The 27,918-nt window shown below is 52.0% G+C and overlaps 10 protein-coding genes across 10 annotated transcripts; 4 read left to right on the top strand and 6 right to left on the bottom strand.

Moving 5' to 3' along the window:
* Positions 1 to 526: 526 nt before the first annotated feature.
* Positions 527 to 1,830, bottom strand: BO79DRAFT_269861 (uncharacterized protein; the record flags this gene model as incomplete). The annotated part of the gene is made up of 2 exons (XM_025687241.1): positions 527 to 1,109; positions 1,170 to 1,830. The coding sequence occupies 2 exons, from the start codon at positions 1,828 to 1,830 to the stop codon at positions 601 to 603; spliced, it is 1,170 nt and encodes a 389-aa protein (XP_025537740.1). The 3' UTR covers positions 527 to 600.
* Positions 1,831 to 2,469: 639 nt separating this feature from the next.
* BO79DRAFT_238849 (succinate dehydrogenase [ubiquinone] flavoprotein subunit) lies at positions 2,470 to 5,048 on the bottom strand. The gene is made up of 6 exons (XM_025684853.1): positions 4,878 to 5,048; positions 4,731 to 4,782; positions 4,597 to 4,670; positions 4,377 to 4,540; positions 2,933 to 4,321; positions 2,470 to 2,877 (listed from the first exon to the last, which is right to left on the bottom strand). The coding sequence occupies exons 1-6, from the start codon at positions 4,917 to 4,919 to the stop codon at positions 2,658 to 2,660; spliced, it is 1,941 nt and encodes a 646-aa protein (XP_025537739.1). The 5' UTR covers positions 4,920 to 5,048; the 3' UTR covers positions 2,470 to 2,657.
* Positions 5,049 to 5,563: 515 nt separating this feature from the next.
* rpt1 (proteasome regulatory particle base subunit RPT1) lies at positions 5,564 to 7,330 on the bottom strand. Its single transcript, XM_025679855.1, has 4 exons — positions 7,092 to 7,330; positions 6,905 to 7,019; positions 6,622 to 6,851; positions 5,564 to 6,572 (listed from the first exon to the last, which is right to left on the bottom strand). Exons 1-4 carry the CDS (start codon positions 7,184 to 7,186, stop codon positions 5,693 to 5,695), a joined length of 1,320 nt encoding a protein of 439 aa, XP_025537738.1. The 5' UTR covers positions 7,187 to 7,330; the 3' UTR covers positions 5,564 to 5,692.
* Positions 7,331 to 7,459: 129 nt separating this feature from the next.
* BO79DRAFT_238846 (chaperonin-containing T-complex subunit CCT4) lies at positions 7,460 to 9,579 on the top strand. The gene is made up of 7 exons (XM_025684852.1): positions 7,460 to 7,589; positions 7,645 to 7,696; positions 7,749 to 7,771; positions 7,824 to 7,853; positions 7,904 to 7,933; positions 7,985 to 8,557; positions 8,609 to 9,579. The coding sequence occupies exons 1-7, from the start codon at positions 7,542 to 7,544 to the stop codon at positions 9,461 to 9,463; spliced, it is 1,611 nt and encodes a 536-aa protein (XP_025537737.1). The 5' UTR covers positions 7,460 to 7,541; the 3' UTR covers positions 9,464 to 9,579.
* A 3,873-nt stretch (positions 9,580 to 13,452) lies between these two features.
* BO79DRAFT_256843 (uncharacterized protein) lies at positions 13,453 to 13,772 on the top strand (the record flags this gene model as incomplete). Its single annotated transcript, XM_025686226.1, has 2 exons — positions 13,453 to 13,494; positions 13,578 to 13,772. 2 exons carry the CDS (start codon positions 13,453 to 13,455, stop codon positions 13,770 to 13,772), a joined length of 237 nt encoding a protein of 78 aa, XP_025537736.1.
* Positions 13,773 to 17,487: 3,715 nt separating this feature from the next.
* Positions 17,488 to 19,655, bottom strand: BO79DRAFT_176406 (uncharacterized protein). Its single transcript, XM_025679854.1, has 2 exons — positions 19,210 to 19,655; positions 17,488 to 19,048 (listed from the first exon to the last, which is right to left on the bottom strand). Exons 1-2 carry the CDS (start codon positions 19,364 to 19,366, stop codon positions 17,811 to 17,813), a joined length of 1,395 nt encoding a protein of 464 aa, XP_025537735.1. The 5' UTR covers positions 19,367 to 19,655; the 3' UTR covers positions 17,488 to 17,810.
* A 475-nt stretch (positions 19,656 to 20,130) lies between these two features.
* On the bottom strand, positions 20,131 to 22,536 carry BO79DRAFT_198137 (putative nucleolin protein Nsr1). Its single transcript, XM_025681318.1, has 4 exons — positions 22,162 to 22,536; positions 21,390 to 22,094; positions 21,051 to 21,340; positions 20,131 to 20,999 (listed from the first exon to the last, which is right to left on the bottom strand). The coding sequence occupies exons 2-4, from the start codon at positions 22,086 to 22,088 to the stop codon at positions 20,366 to 20,368; spliced, it is 1,623 nt and encodes a 540-aa protein (XP_025537734.1). The 5' UTR covers positions 22,089 to 22,094; positions 22,162 to 22,536; the 3' UTR covers positions 20,131 to 20,365.
* Positions 22,537 to 22,911: 375 nt separating this feature from the next.
* BO79DRAFT_152045 (dolichyl-P-Glc:Man(9)GlcNAc(2)-PP-dolichol alpha-1,3-glucosyltransferase ALG6) lies at positions 22,912 to 24,793 on the top strand (the record flags this gene model as incomplete). Its single annotated transcript, XM_025678675.1, has 4 exons — positions 22,912 to 23,146; positions 23,202 to 23,364; positions 23,413 to 23,918; positions 24,015 to 24,793. The coding sequence occupies 4 exons, from the start codon at positions 22,912 to 22,914 to the stop codon at positions 24,791 to 24,793; spliced, it is 1,683 nt and encodes a 560-aa protein (XP_025537733.1).
* Positions 24,794 to 24,936: 143 nt separating this feature from the next.
* BO79DRAFT_238843 (copper metallochaperone COX17) lies at positions 24,937 to 25,618 on the bottom strand. Its single transcript, XM_025684851.1, has 3 exons — positions 25,507 to 25,618; positions 25,354 to 25,409; positions 24,937 to 25,294 (listed from the first exon to the last, which is right to left on the bottom strand). The coding sequence occupies exons 1-3, from the start codon at positions 25,532 to 25,534 to the stop codon at positions 25,154 to 25,156; spliced, it is 225 nt and encodes a 74-aa protein (XP_025537732.1). The 5' UTR covers positions 25,535 to 25,618; the 3' UTR covers positions 24,937 to 25,153.
* A 175-nt stretch (positions 25,619 to 25,793) lies between these two features.
* On the top strand, positions 25,794 to 27,633 carry BO79DRAFT_210008 (GTPase-activating protein RNA1). Its single transcript, XM_025682716.1, has one exon. It carries the CDS (start codon positions 25,981 to 25,983, stop codon positions 27,229 to 27,231), a length of 1,251 nt encoding a protein of 416 aa, XP_025537731.1. The 5' UTR covers positions 25,794 to 25,980; the 3' UTR covers positions 27,232 to 27,633.
* The last annotated feature ends 285 nt before the right edge of the window (positions 27,634 to 27,918 follow it).

The following is a 27,918-nucleotide window of genomic DNA, read 5'->3' as shown; positions in this document are numbered from 1 at the left end:
CCCCTAAGGTATTTACAAAAGATTAAAATCTGTTTGAATTCCTCTGGGCAGCAGTTCTCTACGCATGTAGGTCCCGGCACAGCCTATAAATTGCGTCTTAAGATGCTGGTCAACGGCGAGGGCTGTCAGGGTATAAATTCTAATGACTTACTATTCGATGTGCCTCATCTTAGTAGCTTTCTTGGGCAGGGGACTACGTGGGAAAAGGGTACTGTTATCGTGACTGGGACGCCGTCGAGACGGTGGTGGGATGACTCCGTCGACGTATCTGAGGGATGGAGATGTTGTTGAGATGGTGGTTGAGGGGTTGGAGGGTACGAGGAATGTTATGGCTTTTGAGTAGGAAGTGGTTGCTATGCTCCTGCTCGGTTGATGTTATGGGTTTTCTTGTGCATCAGCTTCAGGTTTTGGAGATGTTCTGTAGTAAGAGGTACATAGTCCGGTTTAAAAGTAGAATTATGTTTGAATGTGTATAGAATCTCGGATTACTGTCTCCTTCATTTCTGACCAATACTATTATATTCCTCCATTATATACATTAGTGCACTGCATACCACAGTACTACCATAACGGTCAATTAACCAAGAGTAAATGACAGTATCATATCTTATTCTTACTATCATCCCCCCACACTCCACACCCTCCACTCATCCCATACTCAATCCCAGAATACCCCGGCGGTCCTCCATCTCTCGACCCATCGCCATCATGAACAGCAAACGGACTATCCGCCTCCACCGTCTTGATCGTCGCCCTCAGCACCGCCCCATCAGCAGTGACAATCATATCCGATGCCCCATCTCCACCATCACAATCCCATCGACATCCTCTCTCGACAGGAATATTGATCAATTCCCGAGATGATTGAGCGGGAAGCTCGGCACGAGGACGGTAGAAGCCCGTGTCGCTGAGTTCAGCAGCACGGTTCTTTTTGTAGGGGTAGGATGGTGTTGAGTCCGGGAATGTGAATGGGGGCAGGGATGGCGTGTGGCTATGGCTGTGTTTGTGCTTGTGCTTGTTGGTATGATTGTGATGGGTGTACTTGGGTAAGGGGGAGGTGCTTCCTCTTCTTCTGGTTCTTGCTGTTGGTGGTGGACGGGGAGAGATCCCTGGGGAATAGGTTAGTCTGCTACTACGATATGGGTGGACTTAATGGTTAAAGGGTATACCGTTCTGTGACTCGGGTTTGCTGTTATGTATACTGCGCCATCGTAGCAAGGTAAAGGTTTGATGTCTTCGTTTTCGGGCACGTTGGACGCAGAATACTAATAAGATGACGAGAAGGACAAGGCCTACGGCGCCGGCCACTGTTCCCCCTATTAGGGCTGCGGTGGGGTGCCATGTGTCTGTGTCTTGGGATGTTGCGAGGCTGGCTTGAGTAGTGGACTGGGTAGGGACTGTTGATGTTGTTGAAGCGAGTGTCGTGGTAGGATCTCGAGTTGATGTTGAGGATGTAGTTGTGGCCATCGTTGTGGGAGAAGCTCCTGAGGCTGTCGATGTACTCCTTACAGATGAAGGGGCCTCTGTGCTGGTCTCTGATGAAGGTGTAGGAGTAGAAGACAGGGCAGACGAAGTAGATATCCTGGGTGTGGCAGGCTCTTGAACCAAGGTCGTCAAGGAGACGGGCTCATCCTTCGTGGTAGGAGCAGTATCAACGAGAGAAGAACTGCTACTACCACCACTGCTTCCACTGCTGCCACTCTCATCCGGACAGACCCCCGTCGTGCACGGATCGACCGAACAGCAGCCCTTGAACCCACCAGCAGCGCAGACATACCACTGCGCATTGGCCGGACAAGACCCGTTCTGGCGGACAGCAAGCCGTGCCATGCTGCAAGCACTGCAGATATCGCTTACAACACAACAAAACCAAACTAAATCAATAGTCGGGCACAGTAATTTTAAACGAGTGTCAGAGATCTAAACGAACGAAGTAATGATCTGATGTTCACCGACATGTGCCGATGGCGATGAATTATCAACTTTCCTTGAAGATTTGAGGGCAAAACTTAGTCAGTGCCAGCCACAGTGGGCGACGCCGTCTAGAATGTTGAATCCCGTTCTTTGTTCTGCTCATCCCGCAGTGGGTAAAGTTTCCAACTCAACCCGAGAAGCTCGTGAGGAGATGCATTGCCGCCCAGTCCAGACAAGGGACCCGGATGGTTTTCCATGGGGCGAATCCGATGCATCCATCGTCACGGTCTTTATAGCTCTGAGACCGACCGAGAAGGTCGTCTGCTTGCCACAAGGTCGGAATCGGTAGTACTAGAATCTATTTGTTGGAGAATCCTGCGAGGGTCTATGGTCAATGTCTTTCGTTAAGGGGTTCTTCGAGAAAAGCCCCCCTGCGGGTCATCTAGTTTCTTTGTCTTCGGCCGCAGGATCAAAGAGGATGCGAGCGCTGACGCCAGCCTTCCTTTGACATGTAGTTACCATTTGCAGCAAGACATTAACACGAGACAGTACTCTGTGGCTCAACACAAAAACTCCATTGTATGGGATGTAGTAAACGGCTATAAAAGACAATACACGTGAGTACACCAAACTCATCGCCTGGAAAGAAACCTTGGATATACACATATGAACACACAAATAAACACGGTCGAATTTTCGTCACGCTCTTTTCCTCCACCATCCCCTAGGCCAATACATCGCGTCTAGTAGACACGCTTGAAGGGGGGCACCGACTTGCACTCGCTCTCATCGAGAGTGTTGTGCTCAACGGCGCGGTAGCCAAGCTTGACCTCACCGTGGGGCTTCTTCTGCCAGGTGAGGGTGTGCTTCATCCAGTTCTCGTCGTCACGGTCGGGGTAGTCCTCACGGGCGTGAGCACCACGGGACTCCTTACGGTTGGCGGCGGCAATGGCGGTTTGAGAACTGTGACTCGAGTTAGCCAACATCCAACATTACAACACTCTCCAGGGATACATACGCGCAGGTCAACAGGTTACGAAGCTCAAGGGTCTCAACAAGATCCGAGTTCCAGATCATGCTGCGGTCCTTGGTACCAACCTGGTCGAAGGTCTGGTCGATAGCGGTGACCTTCTCAACACCCTCATCCAAACTCTCCTGGGTACGGAAGACGGAAACATCGGACTGCATGGCCTTCTGCATGGCGCTGCGGATGTCGTTGGTGGACTTGGGGCCCTCGGCGGTACGGACGAAGTCCAGGTCGGCAATAGACTGAGCACCAGCGTCGGAGCTCAGCTCCTTGTGGGGCTTGCCAGGGGTGGCGATGTCACGGACACGGTGGGAGACGGCACGGCCGAAGACAACCAGATCCAGAAGAGAGTTGGCACCGAGACGGTTAGCACCGTGGACGGACACACAAGCGGCCTCACCGCAAGCGTACAGACCAGGGACAACCTGGTCGTTGCCGTTCTCATCCTGGGTCAGGACCTCACCGGTGTACTTGGTGGGGATACCACCCATGTTGTAGTGGACGGTGGGCAGGACGGGGATGGGCTGCTTGGTGACATCGACACCGGCGAAGATAGAGGCGGTCTCGGAGATACCGGGCAGACGCTCGTGCAGGAGCTTAGCGGGCAGGTGGCTCAGCTGGAGGTAGATGTGGTCCTTCTCGGGACCAACACCACGGCCCTCACGGATTTCGAGGGTCATGGAACGAGAGACAACGTCACGGGAGGCCAGATCCTTGGCGGTAGGAGCGTAACGCTCCATGAAACGCTCACCCTCGGAGTTGAGCAGGTAACCACCCTCACCACGGGAACCCTCGGTGATCAGGCATCCAGCACCGTAGATACCAGTGGGGTGGAACTGGACGAACTCCAGATCCTGGTTGGGGAGACCGGCACGGGCGACCATGGCCATACCGTCACCAGTGCAAGTGTGAGCAGAAGTGCAACTGAAGTAGGCACGTCCGTAACCACCGGTGGCCAGGACGGTGTGGTGGGCCTTGAAACGGTGGAGGGTTCCGTCCTCCTGGTTGTAGGCGATGATACCGCGGCACTCGCCGTCCTCCATCAGAAGATCGAGGGCGAAGTATTCGATGAAGTAGTTGGTGTTGTGGCGAAGAGACTGTCCGTAGAGGGTGTGGAGAAGGGCGTGACCGGTACGGTCAGCGGCAGCGCAGCAACGGTAGGCCTGGCCACCCTTTCCGAACTCCTTCGACTGACCACCGAACGCACGCTGGTAGATACGGCCGTCCTCGGTACGGGAGAAGGGGCAACCGTAGCCCTCCAGCTCACGAACACTAGCGGGAGCTTCTCTGGTCATGTAGTGAATGGCATCCTGGTCACCCAGCCAGTCAGAACCCTTCACGGTGTCGTACATGTGCCATCTCCAGTCATCCTCGTGCATGCTGCAGGCCGGACCATTAGCGCCTTCGCAAGACTCAAGGATATAAAACAACTCACTTTCCAAGAGCGGCGTTGATACCACCCTGAGCGGCAACAGTGTGAGATCTCGTGGGGAAAAGCTTAGAAACACAGGCAGTGTTGAAGCCAGCTTCCGCCAGACCGAAAGCGGCACGCAGACCGGCACCACCAGCACCGACAACGACGGCATCGTACTCGTGGTCCTGCAATTGCATTAGCGACCATCGCTCAGACAACATATATCCACGTAGTAGCTTACAATGATGGGGTACTTCTGAGCAATGAAGCCTTCGGCCTCCTTGGCGCGCAGAGGGCCGTTGCCAAATATCCGGGCTAGCGGAGGGACGAGTTAGCAGATGTAGGCAGGGGCGGGCATGCGAGTCCAATGCGTACCAGCCGGGCGGGAAGAGGAGAAGAGACGTCTCTGGCCCAAAGTGCGGGAAATCTGCACCAGCAAGACGAGTCAGTAAGACCATTGAAGATAGAGGGAACGTGGTGAGCCAGGGTTCGGCATCACGGCGAAAGAAGTCGGATACAGACCTTCGCTGCGGGAGCTAGGCTCCGCATGCCCAAGGAGCTCATGATGACGGATCAAGAGAAAAGAAACACTTTTCCAATGAGTCCGAAGGAGGGGAGATGTGGTGGAGGAAGGGAAACCAGCGGCACAAAAAGACGGGGGAGGGGAGAGGAGAGACGAGGTCAAGGCCGGTGATGCTTTGCGAGCTGCACTTTTGGATCGTCGGTTCTGGCGAAGAGAGCGAAGAGACCGGCTGACATAATCAGCGATTCACTTGCCGACGGGGAGGACCGGGGCCGAGAGCACCAATCAGAGGCCGCGCAGTGGTAATCACCTCGGGCAGCCGGCAGCCTGTCATTGGCCGAGACTGCACAGGCACGTGGCCGGTCTTCTTTTAACCCGGCAGCGCGCGAAGAATTCCGGAGCAACACGGCCGGCCTGGGGACGACGACTCTTATTGCTGGGGTTGATCGGCTTCCCAGCTCAGGGTTTCCCTTCTAGTCTCGTCCCGGCCTACAGTGTTTCTGTGGTGACATTTTGCTATCATTGAACCCCGACCAAGCTCTGTGTTGACCTTATTCCGAAGTTGCCGGGCGCGCATGCAACGGAACTCTACGTACTACGACCCTTACTTGTCTGATGATGTAGGGTGCCATGCACTTTATACTTACTAGTGCAGTGTACTAGTAGCTTATATGTCGTGTGACCGGCAGAACATCATTGTCATATATAACTGCACAATCATATTATAGATCCCATCGTAGACTGACTGAATCACCAATGTCATGTATGATCATACACATCCGTCCAGCCATGCAATGTAACCAACCCATACCGTCTAATTATACTGCATGTACGTCGCCGTCGAGTTGAACTTCAGGTTACCCTTGATCACCTTGTCCACCGCGGCGAGGAAGTCCTTCTCCGTAGCCACCTTCCGCCGCGCCCGAATGGCAAACATGCCCGCCTCTGTCGCAACACTCCGGAGCTCAGCTCCCGTAGCGTTGGGGCACAGGCGCGAAATCAGCTCCCACCGAATGTCCCGCTCCACCGACATGCTCTTGGCGTGAATCCGGAGAATGTTGGCACGACCCTCGACATCCGGGAGCGAGAACTCGATCTTACGGTCGATACGACCAGGACGCATCAGGGCAGGGTCGAGAGTGGACGGTCGGTTGGTGGCGAACATAACCTTGATGTTACCACGAGCGTCGAAACCATCCAGCTGCGTAATCAACTCCAACATGGTACGCTGAACTTCGTTGTCACCACCCGCTCCGTCGTCGAAACGAGCACCGCCGACCGCATCAATTTCATCGAAGAAGATAATGCACGCCTTCTTTGTTCGGGCCATCTCGAAAAGCTCACGGACCATCCGAGCACCCTCACCAACATACTTCTGCACCAACTCACTACCAATGACACGGATGAAAGTAGCGTCGGTTCGGTTGGCCACGGCTCGAGCGCAAAGTGTCTTACCAGTTCCGGGAGGTCCGTAGAGCAGGGCACCCTTCGGCGGGTCGATACCGAGGTTAACGAAGCGCTCTGGTGATAGCAATGGCATTTCGACGACTTCTCGCAGCTTCTCAATTTGTTCCTTGCATCCTCCGACATCGCCGTACGTCACATCGGGCTTGTCCTCGACAGTCATCATCGTCACGCTGGGGTCGATCTTGGGAGGAAGAGGTAGCATAATCTGATATTTATTGCGATCGACACTGTCATCGGTTAGAAGGGGAGATGCATAGCAAAACTGCAGGGTCATACCCGACTCTCATGCCCTCCTCGATATCCGTAGGACTCACGCGTTCCCCGAGGTTGACGACAAACTTGGCGATCTGCTTAACGTTGATAACATATTTGCTCTTATCCGAGTCCTTCTCATCCGAAATGATCTTTGTACAGCGGGCTACCTGCAGCGGTTGCTCCTCTGCCATGCGCTGTCGGTCTGCAGCAACATCCCAAAGGTGTGGAGGCGCAAGACCGGTATCGGATTCCTAAGCAGCTAGTCAGACGTGTCCGGTATGACGTATATGGCAGACCAAGATACCTTGACACCAATCTTCTCGTTTACACTCGCTTGTCTGTCCTTGATCTGCTTTTCGAGCTTCTTTAATGCCGTGGCGTAGGGAGCGGCACCGTAGGTCTTCAATACTTGGATATCCCTGCGGCCAGTTAGCCATCCAGATGCGCGAATCAACCACAGTTGATGCTGATGAAACACCGGAATCACCTACTCATCTGTAAGAGGGGTGATCTTCTTCTCTGGCTCTTCGTCATCGGCGAAGTTCTTCTTGTACTTCTCCCAGTTCTCTCCCGTGGCGCTAGGCATGGTGATGGGAGGATATGTGGCAAGACGGCAAGATGAAGGAGTAACAAATCAGTTCAGAAATGTGTTTGTAGAGTGTAAATAATGGGGGATAAAATGAAAGGTGCAAAGGCAATGAAGGGCGTGGTGGTGAGATGGAGCTTGATAGATGGAAGAGTGATGTGGTGAGCTCAGCTTGTTGCGGTTCGAGCTGTTGACGCTAGTGGCCGCCAAGCCCAGCAGCAACACCGCCCAAAACGCAACACCGAAGAAATTCCCAGAGCCGCCTCCAGGTTCTGGATCCCCTCGCCTCACCCACTCTTCTTTATCTTCCCCGGTTTCATCAATCTACGGTGTTTATATCGTAGCTACTTTCATCATGGCGTCGACAGCCTCCCAGCCGGCCCCCAGCGGCAATGCTTTCAAGGTGCGTCTTTTTCGCGGAGAGAAATACGTGTGGGCCGTTTTCTGATAGACTGCAGGACAAGGAGAAGCCTATGGCCGTCCGTACGTCCAACATTCTGGCTGCCAGAGGTATGTATCTATTCGGAATGTGCTCAGGGGTTCAAGTACTAATTGCAATCAGCCGTGGCCGATGCCATCAGAACAGTACGCTTGCTTCGATATCGATATGACAAATGAGGGGCTAACCGCAACGCAGTCTTTGGGACCCAGGGGTATGGACAAGATGGTAGGATACATGTCTACTAATTGGAGGTACCGTGGCTAACATAGTAATAGATCCAAACGCCCAAGGGAAACACAATCATCGTACGATCACCTCTCCGTATACCGACTCACACACCCCGCTAACCCCCGCAGACGAACGATGGAAACACCATGTTGAGGGATATGAGCGTCATGCACCCCGCCGCTAGGATGCTGGTCGATCTCAGTGCGGCCCAGGATGTTGAGGCTGGTGATGGTACCACGTCCGTCGTCGTTATTGCCGGAAGCCTGCTCGGTGCTGCAGAGCGCCTGCTTGGAAAGGGTATCCATCCCACCGTCATCTCGGAGTCCTTCCAAAGAGCCGCTGCCGCCGCTGTCGAAATCCTCACCAACATGTCTCGCCCCATCAACCTGACGGACCGCTCCACCCTCCTTCAGGCTGCTTCCACCTCCCTCTCCTCCAAGATTGTTTCGCAGCATTCCGGCCTCCTCGGTCCTATGGCCGTGGATTCCGTGTTGAAGGTCGTCGATCCCAAGACCGCCGAGAACGTCGACCTCCGCAATATCCGTATAGTGAAGAAGGTTGGAGGAACGATTGAGGACAGTGAGATGGTTGATGGCTTGGTTCTGAACCAGCAGGTCATCAAGAGCAGCGGCGGTCCTACCAGAATTGAGAAGGCCCGGATAGGTCTGATTCAGTTCCAGCTCAGCCCGCCTAAGCCTGATGTAGGGTCGAGGATCCCTTGAGCCTAAATGCAATACTAACAATGGCTTTAGATGGAGAACCAGATCGTCGTGAACGACTACCGCCAGATGGACAAGATCCTCAAGGAAGAGCGTCAATACCTCCTTAACATGGTCAAGAAGATCCAGAAGACCAAGTGCAATGTCCTTCTGATCCAGAAGTCTATCCTCCGTGATGCCGTCAACGACCTTTCCCTTCACTTCCTTTCTCGCCTTAAGATTTTGGCCGTCAAGGATATCGAGCGTGATGAGGTTGAGTTCCTCTGCAAGAGTCTGGGCTGCAAGCCTGTTGCCAACATCGACTCTTTCACTGAGGACAAGCTGGGTACTGCCGACCTGGTTGAGGAAGTGCAGCAGTCTGGTGCTCGCTATGTGAAGGTCACCGGTATCAAGACCCCTGCCGCCGCCGCCAACCAGACCGTTTCGATCGTCGCTCGTGGCGCTAACAACCTCATTCTGGACGAGGCCGAGCGTTCCCTTCACGATGCTCTTTGTGTCATCCGTTGTCTGGTGAAGAAGCGCGCCCTCATCGCTGGTGGTGGTGCTCCTGAAATTGAGATCGCCCACGCCCTTGCCATGCGTGCTCGTCAGCTGACCGGCACGGAGGCTATCTGCTGGAAAGCATTCGCTGATGCCATGGAAGTCATTCCCACCACGCTGGCAGAGAATGCCGGTCTGAACTCGATCAAGGTTGTCACTGAGCTGCGCCACCGCCATGCCCAGGGCCAGCACAACGCAGGAGTCAGCATTCGCAGTGGTGGCGTGAAGGACGACATCACTGAGGAGAACATCCTGCAGCCGCTCCTGGTGAGTACCAGCGCGATCGAGCTGGCTGCTGAGACGGTGAAGATGATTATGAGAATTGATGACATTGCTTTGTCGCGGTGAGCGATGGCGCGAAGTGAATTGGAAAAGTAAGCCAGGTGGTGTACTATGACGAGTAATTTATCAATCATACCATGTTCAAAAGATAGATCGTTGGTGTCTAATTGCACATAATCATCGCCATGCAATTTCTTCGTATTCATCTACCGTAGTTTTTGCTATGAATCCAATATTGATGTTGTGTCCCATTCATATTCATGACTCTTCACCCTGGCTGTATGCAGTGCCGATACCACACCTACGGAAAGACAGTGCGTTACTGCAGCCCGCCACCCGATTACGTCGGAATTTACCAGTTTTCTTCGTTAAACGGCAGGAATTAACAGAATTGTTTATTTAACTGCATCATTAACTAGCGATTATGTGGGTGGAAAAATGGCTATAAAGGCAGGCTCCGTCTCCCCTTCCTCTCATACATCTTTCCTCTCTACAGCACTGCCAGTCATGAGCACTAATCCTAAGGGATGGTATACTTATACTACTACTTCATATTTACTATCATTCTCAAGTCGCAATATCTTTCTTAACATCTCTATCTCGCTCCCATCGTTCCAGTTACCAGTTATCGTCACCAGAGATGCATGTATATAAAAGATGTATCACTTCCGGGTTTGTTTCAGGACCTTTATTTCTTTTTTTATAACTTCTTTACCTCCTGGCCTCTCCAATAAATTTCGCATGCGCCTGCAACCGGACAAGTCCATTCAAGTGGTGTTCAATACGCAGAATCCTGCCCCCTAACCCGGGTGGTCGGTCGGGTCACCGTCGTCCATCAGGACCTATATCGAAATGAGAAGCCATGGATAATACGCTTTTATGGCTTCTCCAAAACCCTATTGTCGGTGCTCCGACTTTTAAAAGATCTGCTTCCAAGACAAAGACATCTGGAGTCAATGACATGATGCCTTCTGCACATATCAATTGCTATGATCCAGAAGAGTTATGATATTCTTATGATGCTCTTCGCGCCATAGGAAAGGAAACATGATCCTTGGAAGAGATACAGGCCATTGATATGTTCAGATAATCTCCTCACCGAGCTAAACAGTATCCGCGTTTCGTTTATAATCATACCGGGTTCGCCAATGCCCGTACCACATCTAAGACGTGAGCGACCTGCCTTAGGTGTTCATAGCAGCACACTCATCATCGAATGCTGTATGTTTTCTGCGGTACCAAGGTTGCTATATGATACAATACTGGGCACAAGTTCTCACCAATGAAGTCGATGCGACGTGCTGTCACCGACCGACTAGGGGCCAGATATAATATTCACCTGGTATGGTCTGGACTATATGCATCGATTCAGCTGAGAGAAGAGTACAATGCTACACGCAATATGCTCGACGCATCAGCAACTGAATGGAATCTTCCTCCTGTTCGCGCGAAGTACGATCACTCCTGTGGTTGAGAAAGCATCATATGCGGAACGAGCCAAGTCCTGGCTTATCCTATATTACCTGCCGCGAGGTTAGCACCAGAGACTGCTGGTCTCGAGGATTAGGGTTGCTTTTCTATTTTAATTTCTACACCTGTACAGATAACCATAAATGGAAGACCTAGTGAGGCCCCTACACAGGGGAATACGGGGACTTTGCGCCTATTGTGCCTTGGATGGGCTTGTTGTGGAGTGACAACGATCTAGCCCGAAATACAGGCCTGCAACTGACAAGAGACTGGTGCAACATCTATACATACATCATGCAGTCTATGCCCCTAGCTCAGCTGTTTCCACTGCAACAGATGCTCATGATAGAGCCAGGCATACTGCGCTCTTGATCGCGCAACTCACCAGCAGCATACCCGGTGTGGGAGGCAGGAGCACAGGTTATTGCTGTCCTATGCCTGGAGCGACTGACGTTGCTACAAATGAGACAAAATTTATCTGAAGAAAGATTAGCCTAAGGCGTCAGTAATCCAGCGAAGCGCAAGAAGCGCAAGCATGGAAAGGAGAGTCAAGCATGACATTTTCGGGCATACTGCGTTTCTGTTCTGGTAATCACCACTCTAACGACTCGGTTTTAGGCGACCAAGTTCAAGTTCTGTGAGCCTGGTTCAAATTTCGGACTACACAATGAGAGAAAATGTACCTATCAGAAGATATTGTATTTTGGCTCTAGAGAACAATGTCGGTCAGCTCCTCTCGATACGGTGGTAGCAAAAACAACCCTGGGATCGATAATTGCCCAATTGACCATACCTCGGCATCAGAGACTACGACGGTGGTTGAGCACGACAGGGTGTGCCAGCAGCGTCTGGTTTGAGTTGATCCACAATCTATTCGACTTCCTTGGTGCTTGCTGCCTGTCCAACAGAGATGACAGCCTGTCAGTGAGCCTTGCTACACCTATAACACATGCGGTGTCTCCCATTCTGCTCTCCTTGACTACTTTGTCTTACCTGGCTTGCATGTTGCGCAAACCCGTTTAATGGGTAAGGAGTTGATCCGTCTTGGTTACCCGGGCTCGAACGCTGCCTCCGAAGAACACCTTAACGTCCGTCGGTGGGCGGAAACGATCTTGATATCGTGAACAGTAAACATATGGCGTTTGACAGGCTGTTCACGTTGCTCTAGATGGGTGTCCGCGTCACCGTCTTTTACTGCGTCCTCTTCTTCAGGGACAGGTACAACCAGAGGGGCACTAGGCAGGTGAAATTCAAGCTCGAACAAACTGGGCCACGAGGCAAGAAAGCTCATATGGTACTATGGGCAATGGCCTGGTTTCGGGTGAATATAACACTTGAAAATACGGGTGGTAATTTGAACAGCACTGTCTGTATTCATCCCCTATCAGACGGGGACTCGAGGGGTCGATCTAGATATTCACACTCGAAGATGGGATTTGATCGAAGATGGCTTTCAACGACATACAAGATTGGAACCGATTATTCGAGCAAATAGTGGATGTCAGCTGGGAGGGCCTGGCAGGAACAAGGATGGAAACGTATAGCCCATATGAACGCTCTCGGTGAATCCCAAGATTCATCAAGCGTGAATTCGAACGATGATTGTTCAGTCCCCGAAACGCAAACGGAAAGATTCACAACCTTGAAAGAAGATCATGGATACAAAGGGCCTACATCAGCGCAAATATCGCTGGGATTTCCAGAGATAGTGGAGAAGATCCTGTCACACTGGCCTCTGTCGGCGTGGCGATTCATCAAGCGGGACGGCAATCTGCTCTACATTCACAGGATTCAGTGTTGCCTTGATACCTATAGGAAGGATTCACTTCTCTCGCGTTGTTGGGCAATCTACTCAAAGCAAAGCTGGTGTCAGTTTTTCCGCCCAACAAATCTATGAAGACCTGAAGGACTTGGAAGCGCCGCCACTCTACACCCCAAGGCGCATGTAATGAATTTTAAATTCCAAATGGGAAACTTGATCATGCTGTCTCTCTCCTTCACGGCGACAGACTTGAGGCCGAAAGCATCTTCACCCTCGCTGCATTACGCCTTTGTCGAGATTCACACAACAGCAGGACTATGGAAGAAAATGCAATTCCAGTGCTCAGAAATTAACACTGGGAATCATTCACTAAGGATACTGTCGCTGCCGCACTGCTGATATTCACATCCCGAGTGAATCTCTCATGACAAATTGTGGCCGCGCAAGAAAAAACTCAGCTATATATACAGGCGAGAATCCATTCTCAATTCTCTCCTCTTTTCATTTTTTTTCCTCACTCAGTTCTCTCCTCACTTCATTCCTCTACTCTTAACCCGCTCTCCATCGCAATTCTTCCAACACTCAGTGACGTTGGCGTTTTATATTTATTGCTTCTTGAAGAAATAATCTCGTGATGAACAAGATAAAGGCACTATGAGCTACCTATACTCAGCTTGCAGAGTTCATGGCTCTCCTCGGTGGCCTTCAGGCCTCGTGAAGTGTATTACCTACTCATGACCACCCGTTGAATGGTATGTTTGCTGACCATTGAAGGGATTTTACATCAACAGAGAGGACGAGGAAGTTGGTATCTTCACAGATAATGAAGATCGCAAGCTCCAGTGTCTCACAGCACACAGAGTTGGTAGGTGTCTATCCTTGCTCCTTTCCTATCACAGGGCGATGACGTTTATCTTTGTGGTATCGTTTGTTGAACTGACTGAGCAGTTTTACTACGTGCTAGACAAACTGACAGCATCTTCCAAAAGAAACCTTGAAGAGATGATTTCCAGGGTATTCCGTTCCCTGGTCCTGCGCTTCATCTTGACGCAATCAACTCTCTCCATCACGGTCGCTCCTCTGGCAATCGACACGAACCACAACCTCAGCGATCCTGGCGTGGACATGATCAATGCCGAATAGGTCAGTCCCTTCAGAGTGGTGCCGCTGTGCCTCTTTAATATTGACTAACACTCGCACATTCTAAGTGAAACCTCATCGACGTTCCTCAAATGGTCTTCCAACTTCTCGAAGCCACGGCTAAGACTGTTCTACAAATGGAGAATAGTTTCTGAAAGTATTCTTTCCGGACTTATTTTACTGCTAGGAGTGACAAACTCTCCTATGCGGATCACTGGTCCCCAGAACATAAAGAGAATAGAGCGCGATGCTTCTCTAAGCATCATCCAGCTTTCTCATTGTCTCCTTCTTTGCACGGGACCTGCATTCCCAGCAATTGATAAGGAGGGTGCTAGCAGCACACCTTGAAGCACATAGCAATCAAAGTTCACTTCACAACTGGTTACTCCGACCTTGTTCAAACGATACCAAGAGACGTTACTGGTTGACTGGCTATCCCAGACAGAGGTTCCAGTAGCTACCAGTCCTTCAACCGATACAACTGCTTGCTAGCATCAACATCGGCAACCTCGACTTCTAGGTTGCAGTCTTCAGCCACTATCACCGACCTGCTCACCCTCTTATCCACTCACCTCCTTCTCCAGGACTCGGACTCATACCCTCTTATGTTCGACATCAATCCAATATCATACCTAGCCGTCATGGGCCACTCTTCAATGTGAAGCTGAGTGTGCATTTTTGATGCAGTATCAACCAGAACCCTCCAGTGAGTATGATTCTTTCTAGGGATTCCTATCCATGGTTTCTTTTTACTGATCCAAAAAAGCTCATCACAGGACGCTCGCAACCTAGATTCTTCGTCGGTCTCCTAGAATGACATGCAACAAAACAGAAACGAAAACAAGAATACAAGAAAAGTTAAAGATAAAAAGAACAAAAGAAAAGAGAATAGAAGAAAACATACGCACGCAGAGGAGCAAACCTCACCCGAGAGAAAAAAAATAAAATAAAATAAAATAAAATAAAATAAAATAAAATAAAAAATAAGAGAAGAAAGAAAATGGAAAGTGGAAAAGGGCAAGCACCAAAAAACAACAAACCAACCTCCTCAGATCCCAATACTCCTGCTCTCGACAGAAAAACATCGTGGACGCTCCGGACGTCGGCCTCTCAGCTTGGACATCTCCCACATCAACTGATGCAAGCAACGAACAAACGGACGGGCCTCCCTGGTTTTCCAGGCTGAGTGAAAAGCAGCAGCAGGTTCCATCGATCCGAGTCCTGGTCTTCCCTCGCCTCTGTCATTTACAGACTGCGTTGGACGAACGGGACGGCGTGAGTTCCTCAGTCGTGCTATTCCACTCAGTCACGCCAGAGGCACTCCAGCTACCCGGCTTACAGGCTGGGTGAGATGCAGCAGCAGGTTCCATCGATCCGACTCCTGGCCTTCCCTCGCCTCTGTTATCTACAGACTGCGTTGGACGGACGGGGCGGCGTGAGTTCCTCAGTCGTGCCATCGATTCAATCACACTACAGCGGAGAAGCCACAGGCTGAGTGAGATGCAGCAGCAGCAGGTTCCATCGATCCGACCACCGGCCTTCTCTCGCCTCTGTTATCTACAGACTGCGTTAGACGGACGGGACGGCGTGAGTTCCTCAGTCGTGCCCATCTCACTCACTTGCAACAAAGCCACGAGGCCCGTCCAGCTACTCGACGTACCGGCTGAGTGAGAAGCAGCAGCAGGTTCCATCGATCCGACTCCTGGCCTTCCCTCGCCTCTGTTATCTACAGACTGCGTTGGACGGACGGGACGGCGTGAGTTCTTCAGTCGTGCCATCACTCAGCCAACCAAGAGAGTCCAAGTTGATCAATACCGGCTGAGCGGGAAGCAGCAGCAGGTTCCATCGATCCGACTCCTGGCCTTCCAATGCCTTCGTCAGCTTTGACGACGCAGCGGACGGACGGGACGGCGTGAGTTCCTCAGTCGTGTGATCTCGCTCAGCCGGTGTCCGAGTCCAAGCAAAAGAACGATGTTCAAGTCTGATGCAGCATGGGATTGATTCGTTGTTTCCTCTGAATATTCTTTGTCAATTATTCTTCATCAAGAAAACAAAACTGCCTCAAGTCCGCACATCCTACTCTCCAGTCCTGGCCGAGCCCGTCAACATACCACGTCGTCAAGCAAGAAAGAGTATATCGAAAAGATTTTCCGAATTACGCAGTGAAAACATACCAAAAATGAAGGCATTCCCATTAGTACAACTTCCTTTCTCCAAGTCTCCGATGACGGAAAACACCATATATACATACATCGGAACATGAACCTACACTCCACAGAAGTTGCTACATTGTATGCCTACGGGTGGAGATGCAATGCCTATCGAATACAATAATGTCCACACTTGCTGGCTGCTCTACTCACTGAGAACTACAACCTTCCTACCAAAAATCCCTATAGCTGCAGCTACTAGGACAGAGTTCAATCACAAGTATCCCACGACATATGAACTCGGCCTTTGGCTAACACAAAGTCAACAAGGACTGAGACGTACCGGGCTCATGACCTGCTTGCAGAATTTATGTTCGTCGTCAGAGAGACAATCTTTGGCAAAACTCACTGTCTACGTGGGGCTCTAAGACCTTCAAATGGAATCAGAGATTCCAGAGACACTCGAGCAGCTTTAAATACCACTTGCTAGCCAAGCACACCATTCATACATGTTTTCGCAGCGATGTCGACTCTACCTTCTCCAAGATAAGGTCCTTCAGATCACCCGCAACACAAGACTCTATCAAAACTGTCCAGCGACTTGTATCACGCTGAATCAAACCTTGGGATTGATTGACGAAAGTCGTCCGGATTGATGTGTCCTTGGACGTCATCTTCCAATTCGGAGAAAATAAAGGGTTCGGATATCTGTTACTATTTCATCCTGTCTTGTCTTGTCCTGTTCTTGTCCTTGTTGTATGATATCTCGTTCAACAAATAATAAACATTCTTCGGGCTTGTCTGCATCTCGATGATAACTTTTGTGTTGTACTTTCATACCAATTCTTACTACTATACATCCCACCAATAATATATACTTGGATACACACAATCGTCCTATTCTACCTACTTACTGGATCATACACGTGCAACAGCAACCAGTAGACATGGATGCTGCACGGTGCTTGTCACATTACCATCATCTTCCTCGAGATAATCCTAAGAAATCTGAGGTTGCGATTATCCCCTCCCTCTACATCAGCAACTTTTCGAGATCCTCGAAAAGCAGGATCCCTACCACACTTCCTTTGTTCCGAAAATCCCTGGGATAATACTACCCGGAGGGCTCCTATGAATTCCGAATGTAGGGTAGGGTTGGTTCGTTGTTGCTATTGTTGGATTGGTGTGTTCTGTGGTGGGGATTGAATTATCGTGAGAAGGGGGCGTGGTGTGGTGTTGTGTGCTCTTTTCATGTTGGATATGTATCGGAGATGTCTTGTGTTGGAGAATAGAAGAGTATGGAATGAATCAAGTCAATTCAATTCTTATTATTATATCTCATTGAGCATTATATTGTAGAATAGGGTGAGAGTACGGAAAGAAAAGAGTTTGACTTTGGGATTGGGGGTTTGAAGGTTCTTGTCTATACACTGGTTCTAGTTGTTTGGATGGAAGAGTGGAACTGAGTCAGAGTAGATGCACTGTTGTGGTCTGCTTGATTTATTATAAGTAAGGATATCTAACTACTGTTCTGGTTGTGTCTTACTGCTTGAACTAAAGTAGTGGATGTCAAATTACTCGTGTATTGACTAGCTGTCAAGGGGAAAGGGGTATAACTGCAACTAAATACTCACTCCAAACTCCATTCCAAACATCAATCCTGATCTCAACCAACAACTACTTTTCCCGCGGCTCCACAAATGATCCAAGAACCTCATAGACCGACGACCGGAAAGCCTTGCTATGCATGCAATCCGTCCTTCCAAACAGAGGAGACATAGGAAAAGCAGTCAACGAATGTACCGCACCAAATAATCATAGCTTCATATCCCGTAATCACCATTATCGTTAGCACTCATATAAACGAACTAGATGCAGTGTATGTGGTCAGTCACGCAATGATGCCTGACCCAGAGGTTCCTGATCCCCAGCGGATACGTTTGAGACCACCTCGAACTGCTTCTTGGCCACAGCCCGCCGCTGCTCGGCCGGGCACGCCAGTATCGCCAGCCACGGTCATTCCCGTGCTGGCCTCCAAGCGTCCGACTTCGCGGCCCAGCACGTAGCCGGCGGAGAAGCTGATGGCTGAAAACAAGACGACAACACCCGCGCTGATCACCCAGGTCATGACGGTGGGACTGGCAGTCGAAGCATCCGCTATGCTGGCTCGACGGCCCTTCTTTGCAGAGGAGTGGCTACGTTCCTTGGATGGGCTGGACCGCCGCTTGGCTCGAGGGGCCGACTGGACATCGTGGGGTGAATATGCGGCCGGCTGCGGAGTGGGTCCCTGCCGCGGGGTCCGAGTGGGGACAGTCGCTTCCGTCCCTACGGCTTCCTCGCCAACTTCTCCTCCCATCGCTACTGACTCCGGTACTAAGCGGAAGGAAGATGGGTGGCCTCGAGAAGGACTGGCCTGTGAGGGGGGAGGGTCGGATTTGGGCAGACCGCGGGCCGCAGCGGCACAGGAGAGCAAAGTGGATAGACTGGCACGCAGAGCGGCGTCGTGATCCGCGTGGTGGGACGGTGAGATCATATTGAATGGACTATGTTGCTGGGAGGATCTCCGTGCGGAGCGTATACTTGCTTGAGAGTTTCTGCGGATCGCTGTGCGACGGCTGGAGTTGGACACCTCACTCGGTTGTGAGCGGTGTCCCCCGGTAGGCCTCCAAGAGGTGTTCTGAGATGCAGGTGGGTGCGAGAAGACGTTGGGCTGAGGAACAAAGGGAGCTGAACCCATACGCATTCCCAACGCCGTCGAGTTGTCATCATCATCATCATCATCCTCATCGCTGGCATCATCGGAAGCGGTCGAAGAGGGGCCAGGTCCCGGGACGAACGGGGTGGGTAAAGCTTGACGGACCATGTCCTCGTTGGAACTGCTGAGGACGCGGTCCGACTCGCTCTCACTCTCCTCGTATTCGTCTTGACTACTGCTTTGTTCGCGGGACGAGTAGTCGACTTGGGCGGTGGTGACGGCAGCCAGCCGCTGCAGACGGCGCCGTCGGCTGCGATGGTATGCACCAGCTTCATCCTGCTGGACGCGGAGACCGGTGGTAATGATATCGTCGTTGGTGCCGGCAGAGGAGAGGGAAGAGGAGGAGGGCTGGGAGGAGACCTCGATCCAGGAATCTATATAATAACGTAGTGAGTACATGGTGGTGGTACAAATAATAGTGACTTTTGAAAGAGGACTGGCAACGCATGCAGATCGGAGTGAATGAAGATGCAGGGGAAAGGTGCAGACATGCCAGGCGTAGGGCAGATATCTGGAGAAAACCAAGATGACGCACCTTCGGATCTCGTGGGCGCAACAGCAGCAGGCGACCGGGACTGCTGGAAGGCGTGAGGCTCGCGCGACGGCGGCTGATGGGCTTCTCGCGTCAGTCGCCCGACCGATCGAGGGTCATCGTGCACCTGACCCAGTAGGTCATAGTGGTTGGGTTGCATGATGTGAAGAGGAAGGATAAGGATAAGGAGAGAGGGAGAGTGACGAGAGGGGGTGGGAGGAGGAGATGGAAACAGTAGAGTAAGGAAAGAAGAAGAATAAATAAGAAGGTAGAAGTAGAAGTGCGGTGATGAGATGAGATGAGATGAGATGAGATGAGTGACCAGGCAGGCAACACACGGTCAGTCAATCCTCAGACCACGGGGAATGCAAGCGGACCGTTCAGCTCATACGCTGAGCGGTCAGAAAAGGGCGGGGGTTTGGGATGCAACAGTTCAGTTTTGAATGGTTGATTGGGGGGGGGGAGGATCCGTTAAGATTATCTTATCAGTACTTAAGTGGGCAAGTGGATGCTGGCAGTTACCGTGAAGAAGAAGAAAGTATCAATAAATAGGTTGAGTTAGGTTTAAGTTCCCTGTCAGTTCTCCAGCATCCAACCTGGAGTTCAATCAAAGAAGATACCTTCTCCTGCTGCTTGTTCTTCTTTCTATTCACTCAGGTTGAACGGGATAATCCAAGGACAACAATAGACGCGAGCAACAAGCGAGAGAGAACGGGGAGAATAAGAAGGGGGAGACGAGCACGAGGGCTGGTCCATCATCCGACCCTCAACCAGCCTTTTTCCCAACTGCACAGCTGACTTGTTCCCCCCGCTGCCTCTTCCCGCTGATAGGCCCACCATCACGCACTCGCAGCAGATCTGGTCGATCCGTGCCACCCCATTCACCCAAACAAAGACTGCCTTTAAGAAAACAAGAAAAGTAACATCATTCTGGTCATAGCCATTCATTAAATTGGTATGGTATGCTACCTAGATAAAACAGGCACATAGCTACCTAGCTACCTAGCTAGCTAGCGTGACATAATGCAGACAACTTTTGGGGTACCAGAAACAGTGAGGAATAATGACAATAACCCCGGAACCATAACCCATTGCCCAAAACAAAAAAGCAGTCTAGAAAAACATAGGTATACGTCGGTTAGTACTCTTACACACTGACTTAGAAGGTGACCTTGGTGCCCTTGTACTCGGGGATACCACCGCGAGCCTTGTTGGGGGCACCACCACCGCGGCCACCGAAGCCACCACGGCCACGGCCACCACGGTCACCGAAACCGCCACGACCACCGCCACGACCGCCGAAGCCGCCACGGCCACCACCGCGACCACCACCACCGCCGCCGCCGTTGTTGGCACGGGGAGTGCTGAAGTCCAGACGCACCGGGCGTCCGAGCAGGTCAGCACCCTGGAGCTCGTTGAAGGCAGCGCGGGCCTCATCGACGGAGGAGTACTGGACGTAGCCGAAACCCTTGGGGCGGCCAGAGTCGGGGTCGGTGGGCAGACGGATACCGAGGATGCTACCCTTCTCACCGAACAGCTCGCCGACGGAGTCCTCGTTGGCGTCGAAGGGAAGGTTTCCGACGAAGAGGGTGTCACTCTCGGGGCTGGCCTGGTCACCGAAGGAACGGGCACGAGCGTTGGCGCGGTCCTTGAAACCACCCTGCTGGTCCTTGTTGGCGGGACGGCCAGTGGCATAGTCCAGGTTGATGACACGTCCGTCGATCTCAGCACCCTTCTTGGCCTCGAAAGCCTTGGCGGCATCGACGGCGTTGGTGTACTCAACGTAACCGAAACTGAAAGAGTTTAGCAATAGCTTGATGAATATGGAAGACGGAAGTACTCACCCACGAGAGCGGCCAGTGTCACGCTCAGTCATGATACGAACACCGGAGAGCTCACCGAAGCTCTCGAACTCGGACTGGAGCCAGGCCTCATCGACGTTCCAGGACAGGTTACCGACGAACAGGTTGGCGGAAGCACCAGGAGCAGGGTCCTCAGTCTTGCTCTTCTTGGGGGTAGCGGAGGTCTCCTCCTCAGCCTTACGCTTCTTGGAGGGCTTCTCGCTCTCCTCAGACTCGGAGTCAGAGTCGGAGTCGGAAGAGTCGGAGTCAGAGTCAGAAGAGTCGGAAGACTCCTGGGGACGTTAGCATCAAACTGTTAAGTGAAAGGAATAGATGGCATACCTTCTCGGCCTTCTTCTCCTTGGTCTCCTCCTCGCTCTCAGAGTCAGAGTCGGAGTCAGAGTCGCTCTCGCTGGACTCCTTCTTGGCGGCCTTCTTGGGGGCCTCCTCCTCAGACTCAGAGTCGGAGTCAGAGTCAGAAGACTCAGACTCGGACTCGGCCTTCTTGGTCTCCTTCTTAGCAGGCTTCTCATCCTCGGACTCGGAGTCAGAGTCGGAAGACTCAGACTCAGAGTCGCTGGACTCAGCCTTCTTAGCAGCCTTCTTGGGCTCCTCCTTGGTCTTCTTGGCAGGCTTCTCCTCCTCGCTCTCGCTGCTAGAGGCGTCGTTCATCTCCTCATCGCTGTCAGAGTCGGACGACTCAGACTCAGACTCGGAAGACTCGGACTCGGACTCAACCTTCTTGCCCTTCTTCTCGGTCTTCTTGGCGGGCTTCTCGTCCTCACTCTCGCTGCTGGAGCTGGAGTCGGAGGCCATCTCCTCGTCGCTGTCGGACTCGGACTCGGAAGACTCGCTGGGAGTAGGCTCCTTCTTCTTCTTCTTGTCCTTCTTCTCCTTGGAGGCAACCTCACGAGCAATCTGCTTGCTCTTGGCCTTGGGGGACTGGGAGGACTTGGTCACACCAGCAGACTTGACCTTGCTAAGGGTCTTGTCAACCGGCTTCTCAGAGCCCTTCTTGGTAACGGACTTGGTCTTGGACATTTTGATCTGAAGGGAACAGAGGTTAGTCCAAGAGACAATAGACAGAGTAATAGGAAGAAGGGAAGAGACGAACCAAATAAACTGTAAACTAAGCAAGTATACAGAGAAAAGCTAGGAATGTGCGGCAGATCTTATAATCCCACAATCACCCGATTTGTAATGGAAATTTTCAAATACCCACAGGTAACCCACAACGACAGTGTCTAAGCCCACACGAGACGACAGGGAAGCTACCGTCTATGATATGAAACCCACGAGAGTATCCCACAGATCCCACAGAATAGATGTAGTATGCTACAGCCCACAGCCCTCAATGCAAGAAGCCCACAGAGTGTCTGTTGAAGCGCACCGTTAGATATGCAATGAAAAGAGATGAACACTTAGTTGAAGAGACAACCAAGTGAAGAAGAGTGATAAAAAATGATGGAAAAAGGTGAAGGGGAAGAGTAGGACAGGAATGAAGGAAGAAGAAAAAATCCAGCTGGGGAGCAGCTCTGATAAGGCGACTGAACGCAAAAAAAAATTTGGAGGCTGGCAGAAAAAAATCAACAGCACCTACCGCCTGCTGCAGCTAGGCTAGCCCAGGAACTAAGTGGGGAACTGGCTGGGAGACTAACCCGACTGGGCCCGACTCCGACCGGTCCTCTCATTGGTCCACCGGCAGACCGTTGGAACCAGAGTGTCCCTCCGCAGTCAACCACATCCAGCCAGTCCACTAACTATCGACTCCAACTACCTGTCATTCATTTGGACCTGTCACGGTTGCTCGACATTTACACGCAGTCAATGGAACTCTTTTGAATTGGTCCATTGCTCGTGAATCATGGCGCCTCCCCCGTCCTCTTACCGTCCGCGGAAGAAGAGAAAGCTTCCCTCGTCTTTCGCCGGCTCTAACAATTCTCTCATTGTTGACGCTGGAGGGAAAGCCTCTCCAGCTTTCCCATTGGTGTCTTTCCTCTGGTCTGCTCGCGCTGGTGTCTCACAATGGCTCGTTCTACCCTTGATATTGATGGCAGTGGGATTGTTTCGCTGGGCTGTCAGTTTGTGGGGATATTCTGGTACGCAACTTACTGCCATCTCCTATACCCAGGCGCCACATACTAACGGTCACAGGCTTCGGAGTACCCCCTATGCATGGTGACTTTGAAGCACAGAGGCATTGGATGGAAATCACGACTCATCTGCCCATTGCCAAATGGTATCTATACGATCTGCAATACTGGGGGTTGGACTACCCGCCGTTGACTGCATACCACAGCTGGTTGCTTGGAAAACTGTACGTCATGCTGCTCCGATTGGTCGTGGTTATAGACTGACTGAACAGTGGTTCTCTCTTTGATCCCACATGGTTTGCCCTGGACCAGTCCCGTGGCATTGAAGATCCCTTGTTGAAGGTGTTCATGCGCGGAACAGTGATTGCTTCGGAATACCTTGTCTACATCCCGGCCGTCGTTACCTTCCTGCGCCGCTTCACTCGCATGCAGAGCGTTCCGGTTTGGTCTGCTTCAATTGCCCTCACTGCGATCCTCCTACAGCCCGCTACCATCCTCATCGACCACGGACACTTCCAATATAACACGGTGATGCTGGGTTTGGTTGTTGCGAGCTTGGATGCCATCTTAGCTGGACGCATGCTATGGGCCTGCATCTTCTTCGTGGGTGCTCTTGGTTTCAAGCAGATGGCCTTGTACTATGCTCCGGTCATGTTCGCCTTCCTCCTTGGTGTCTGCATCTTCCCCAAGATCCGGTTCCTCCGTCTCATCAGCATTTCTCTTGTCACCCTTGTCGCATTCGCTGTCCTGCTTGCTCCAATGCTCATTGGAGCGATCGGTATCGAGGCGCAAGCAACTCTGGCATTTGCCCCTCCGCCTCCGCTTTTGCAGATCCTCCCGGTCGAGCTGGACAAGAGCTCAATGCTCTATGCAGTTATCTTCCAGCTGACTCAAATTATCCACCGCGTCTTTCCCTTTGCTCGTGGCCTGTTCGAGGACAAGGTTGCTAATGCGTGGTGTGCCATCCATACGTTTTACAAACTTCACCGCTTCGAGGCCACTCTGCTCCAACGCATGTCCCTTGGAGCGACGCTAGCATCCATTGCTGTTCCCTGCGCCATCATCTTCCGTCACCCGCGCGCATCGCTACTTCTCCCAGCCCTGTCAAGTGTAGCCTGGGGCTTCTTCTTGTTCTCATTCCAGGTGCATGAGAAGAGTGTTCTCCTCCCCTTGCTTCCCATGACTCTTCTCCTGGCTGGAGATGGCGGACTAAGTAGAGAGACTCGGGCCTGGGTGGGCTGGGCCAACATGCTTGGCTCGTGGACCATGTATCCTCTTCTGCAGCGTGACGAGCTTCGGATTCCCTACTTCGTCATGACTTTGCTTTGGGCCTACCTGTTGGGACTCCCTCCAACTTCGTTTGGAACATTCCGCCGCCGTGCCTCTTTGGAAGACACCACCCCGGGCGCCGAGCTTCATGTGCTGACCAAACTTCTGCACGCCTGCTTTTACCTTGCTATGATTGCATGGCACGTTCTTGAGGCCTTTGTGGCACCCCCTCCTGGCAAGCCGGATCTGTGGGTGGTACTGAATGCCCTCATCGGTGCTGGAGGCTTTGGAATTGCATATCTGTGGTGTTTCTGGAAACTGATCCAGCAGTGCCGCAGGATCGACCAGAAGGCAGTCGAGGAAACGGAGAAGAAGAACCAGTGAGGTTGCTGGCGGTGATTTCCTTTCATAGTCTACTTGATTCTCTCGTGATACCCATTTTGATGTTCGGGACTGCCTTGGGCAGATCTTATCGGCGATAGACTGCGCGTTGTGCTTCTTGCGCCTGGCAGAGATAAAAGCGGCTGCTTAAGCCTTCTCTTCTTACAATATTCCCAGAACATAATGACATAGATAATATACATTTATTGCACAAGAAGGGAGATGCTCCACGTCGGACGATGACCTATACAATACATGTAACCCAGAATAAACCCATAACCGAACACCATATTTGCATGCGCTGAACTCTATGTATCATCCTCGTTGTGCAGTTGTCCCGGCAGCAGTCGGGTATGGTGCAGCTTAGACCTTGAAGCCGTAGCCGGCCATGCAGGCCTTGTACTGCTCGATCAAGGGCTTGCACTCCTGTGTGGGGTCGTCGGTCTTGGAGAAGAGCATGCAGTCATCGCGGGCGGTCTTTTCGGTCTTGCAAACGCAGCATGGCTGTGACTGGGTTAGGGCATTCTGGACTGGTTGTCTGTGTCGCATTGTCATGAGCGTACCTTGGGCTTCTCCGCGGGCGCCGACTCGGCAGGAGCAGGGGCAGCAGCCTTCTCAGCTGTTGTCAGGGAGAATTGTCAGCTCTGAATGACTCCGATATACTAGCGAGACAAGAGGTATGGAGCATGCGGCGAGCATGGATGGGAGATACATACTGTTGGAGGAACCGAACAACCACGACATGATGAAGAACTAAATTCAACTGAAGAAACAGACTCAGTGAAGGACAATGGACAGAGAGCGACAGGATAGACGATGAAAGCGAACAGCAGTCGGAGGCAGAGCAAGACGAAAAGATGCTGAATAATGATGCGATTGCCCGGAAACGGCGGAGATGGTGTCTGCAGTCGGCCGGAGCGGCGGTCGGGGAAAATTTATGGGAACAAACGGAAATAATTGGGTTGTCAGGGGAATGCTGCATCACGGCCCGCTGCTTCATCAAGTCTTTCTTTCTTTCTTCACTTTTTGCCCCTCCACGGTCGCATTGCCTCCCACGCTCATTGTCTTTGCTTTTCCTGCTACTCTTCAGCCGTTGCTTACAAGGATCTCCATCGAGTCCTGCTACTTTGATTCTTTTGCACCCTTTCTGCATCGCACTGTGCAATTCCACCCCTGAAATTTACCCCACCATGGCCCCTCCAAAGGTCTTCTCTATCGAGGGCAAAGGCCTCAAGCTCGATTCCGCTGAGGATATCGAGTCTCACATCAAGCCTCTTCTCGAAGCCACCGATTACACTGAGATCCGCTTCGGAGGAAACACTCTGGGTGTTCCTGCTTGCGAGCGTCTCGCCGCTGTGCTTTCTACGCAAAAGAGCCTCGAAGTGGCTGAACTTGCCGACATCTTCACCTCTCGTCTGCTGAGCGAAATCCCCGACGCTCTGACCTTCCTCCTTAATGCCCTTCTCGAAATCACCACCCTCCACACCGTCAACCTCTCCGATAATGCCTTCGGCGCCAACACCCAGAAGCCCCTCGTCGACTTCCTTGCTCGCCACACCCCGCTCCGCCACCTGATCCTCAACAACAACGGCATGGGCCCCGAGGCTGGTTCGAACATCGCGAAGGCGCTTACTGAGCTGGCTCAGCGCAAGGAGGAGGCCCGTAAGGAGGGCAAGGAGGTGCCTCTTCTCGAGAGCATCGTCTGCGGTCGCAATCGCTTGGAGAACGGCAGTATGGCGGCTTGGGCACGTGCCTACGAGGTGCACGCTGCCGGCATGCGCTCCGTCAAGATGACACAGAACGGTATCCGTCAGGAGGGTATCTCGATGCTGTTGAAGGATGGTCTTCGCCACTGCTCTGCTCTAGAGGTTCTCGACTTGCAGGACAACACTTTCACCATCATGGGCTCCACCGCTCTTGCTGGTGTGGTGTCCAGCTGGCCCTCTCTCCGCGAGCTCGGTGTCAGTGACTGCTTGCTGTCCGGCCGTGGTGGCGTCAAGGTCGCCCAGGCTCTGGCTGAGGCCAAGAACCAGAAGGTCCAGACGCTGCGTCTTCAGTACAACGAGATCACCGCCGAGGGTGTCAAGCAGTTCCTGCACGCCACCAAGACTGCCCTTCCTGCCCTGCGTCGTATTGAGCTGAACGGCAACATCTTCAACGAGGATGACAACAACGTGACGGAACTGCGCGAGATCCTGGAGGCCCGTCAGGAGGAGCACGGCCAGGACGATGACCCGGAGGACATGTGGGGTGTCGACGAGCTGGACGAACTTGAGGAGGAGGAGAGCGAGGAAGAGGAGGAAGAAGAGGAGGAGGAAGAGGAAGAGAAGGCCGAGAAGCTTGTCAAGGACGACGAGGCGGCCGAGAACGAAAAGGTTTCCCAGAAGAAGGACGACGATGTCGACAAGCTTGCCGACGTGTTGGGCAAGACCGGTCTGTAGACGCGTCGGGGCTTTTTGGTCACATTTTTACCTCGCCCATCCCCTATTCCCATTTTGTCGCCTCGGTGCAACGGCAGTGACTTCTCGCGTGGCAAGAGCTGGATGCATGGTCGTCTAAACGTGTCAGGCCCAGACTGACCGCGTCCGGTCTGCATGTGGCCGGCAGGAGAAGTTTGGAGACGAGATTCCTAATCCAGCCAGAGCACGCGCCTGGTGAAACTGGCTGTTATCTGCCGGGAGGTGTCCTCGCCCCTTGGATAGAAGCAGTGCTTTGCTTTGAGCTTTGATGTTGCCCTATCAGCGATATGCGTTGAGGGTTAGACGTAGACACGAGCCTTGCCCTTTGCTGATCACAACATGTTACTGCCCGTGATGTATATAACGTTTAAACGAATGATGTGCATAGCTATGATGAGTTGCAGAGTACGGAGTAGAGTGGTAGTAGAAGAGTCGGTGTAAGTCAAGCCGTGCCACACCACACTAGCACAGTAATGGACTTGGCTATCTTAGTCGTTCTAGAAGTATCTATCGCTATCTGTATCTTTTGATGTCTAGTAATTAGATATATTGATATCCACTGATTCATTCAGATTGCATCTGGCGATCTCTAATGCAGCCTAAGGCACCAAAGCGTCACCTGCACGTCACCTGAGATGAGATGAGCCTCCAACAATCATCCACCTTTAC

The sequence above is a fragment of the Aspergillus costaricaensis genome (assembly GCF_003184835.1).
Source record: "Aspergillus costaricaensis CBS 115574 unplaced genomic scaffold BO79scaffold_23, whole genome shotgun sequence".
NCBI lineage: Eukaryota > Fungi > Ascomycota > Eurotiomycetes > Eurotiales > Aspergillaceae > Aspergillus > Aspergillus costaricensis.
The sequence above is the reverse complement of the archived record's forward strand: the minus strand, read 5'-3'. Positions and strand labels throughout refer to the sequence as shown.

Bases quoted from the DNA above. Each gene is read 5' to 3' on its own strand.
- BO79DRAFT_238849 (XM_025684853.1), bottom strand. From the start codon at position 4,919: ATGAGCTCCTTGGGCATGCGGAGCCTAGCTCCCGCAGCGAAG. The intron at 4,783-4,877 runs GTCTGTATCCGA...TTGCTGGTGCAG, and splicing joins GCCTAGCTCCCGCAGCGAAG to ATTTCCCGCACTTTGGGCCA. The intron at 4,322-4,376 runs GTGAGTTGTTTT...TCCGGCCTGCAG, and splicing joins ATCAACGCCGCTCTTGGAAA to CATGCACGAGGATGACTGGA.
- rpt1 (XM_025679855.1), bottom strand. From the start codon at position 7,186: ATGCCTAGCGCCACGGGAGAGAACTGGGAGAAGTACAAGAAGAACTTC. The intron at 7,020-7,091 runs GTAGGTGATTCC...AACTGGCCGCAG, and splicing joins ATCACCCCTCTTACAGATGA to GGATATCCAAGTATTGAAGA. The intron at 6,573-6,621 runs GTATGACCCTGC...AACCGATGACAG, and splicing joins GAGGAGGGCATGAGAGTCGG to TGTCGATCGCAATAAATATC.
- BO79DRAFT_238846 (XM_025684852.1), top strand. From the start codon at position 7,542: ATGGCGTCGACAGCCTCCCAGCCGGCCCCCAGCGGCAATGCTTTCAAG. The intron at 7,697-7,748 runs GTATGTATCTAT...AATTGCAATCAG, and splicing joins CAACATTCTGGCTGCCAGAG to CCGTGGCCGATGCCATCAGA. The intron at 7,854-7,903 runs GTAGGATACATG...ACATAGTAATAG, and splicing joins CCAGGGGTATGGACAAGATG to ATCCAAACGCCCAAGGGAAA.
- BO79DRAFT_176406 (XM_025679854.1), bottom strand. From the start codon at position 19,366: ATGCAACCCAACCACTATGACCTACTGGGTCAGGTGCACGATGACCCT. The intron at 19,049-19,209 runs GTGCGTCATCTT...GTTATTATATAG, and splicing joins TGCGCCCACGAGATCCGAAG to ATTCCTGGATCGAGGTCTCC.
- BO79DRAFT_198137 (XM_025681318.1), bottom strand. From the start codon at position 22,088: ATGTCCAAGACCAAGTCCGTTACCAAGAAGGGCTCTGAGAAGCCGGTT. The intron at 21,341-21,389 runs GTATGCCATCTA...TAACGTCCCCAG, and splicing joins AGGAGAAGAAGGCCGAGAAG to GAGTCTTCCGACTCTTCTGA. The intron at 21,000-21,050 runs GTGAGTACTTCC...AAACTCTTTCAG, and splicing joins GACACTGGCCGCTCTCGTGG to TTTCGGTTACGTTGAGTACA.
- BO79DRAFT_238843 (XM_025684851.1), bottom strand. From the start codon at position 25,534: ATGTCGTGGTTGTTCGGTTCCTCCAACA. The intron at 25,410-25,506 runs GTATGTATCTCC...CCCTGACAACAG, and splicing joins GTTGTTCGGTTCCTCCAACA to CTGAGAAGGCTGCTGCCCCT. The intron at 25,295-25,353 runs GTACGCTCATGA...ACCCAGTCACAG, and splicing joins CGCCCGCGGAGAAGCCCAAG to CCATGCTGCGTTTGCAAGAC.
- BO79DRAFT_210008 (XM_025682716.1), top strand. From the start codon at position 25,981: ATGGCCCCTCCAAAGGTCTTCTCTATCGAGGGCAAAGGCCTCAAGCTC.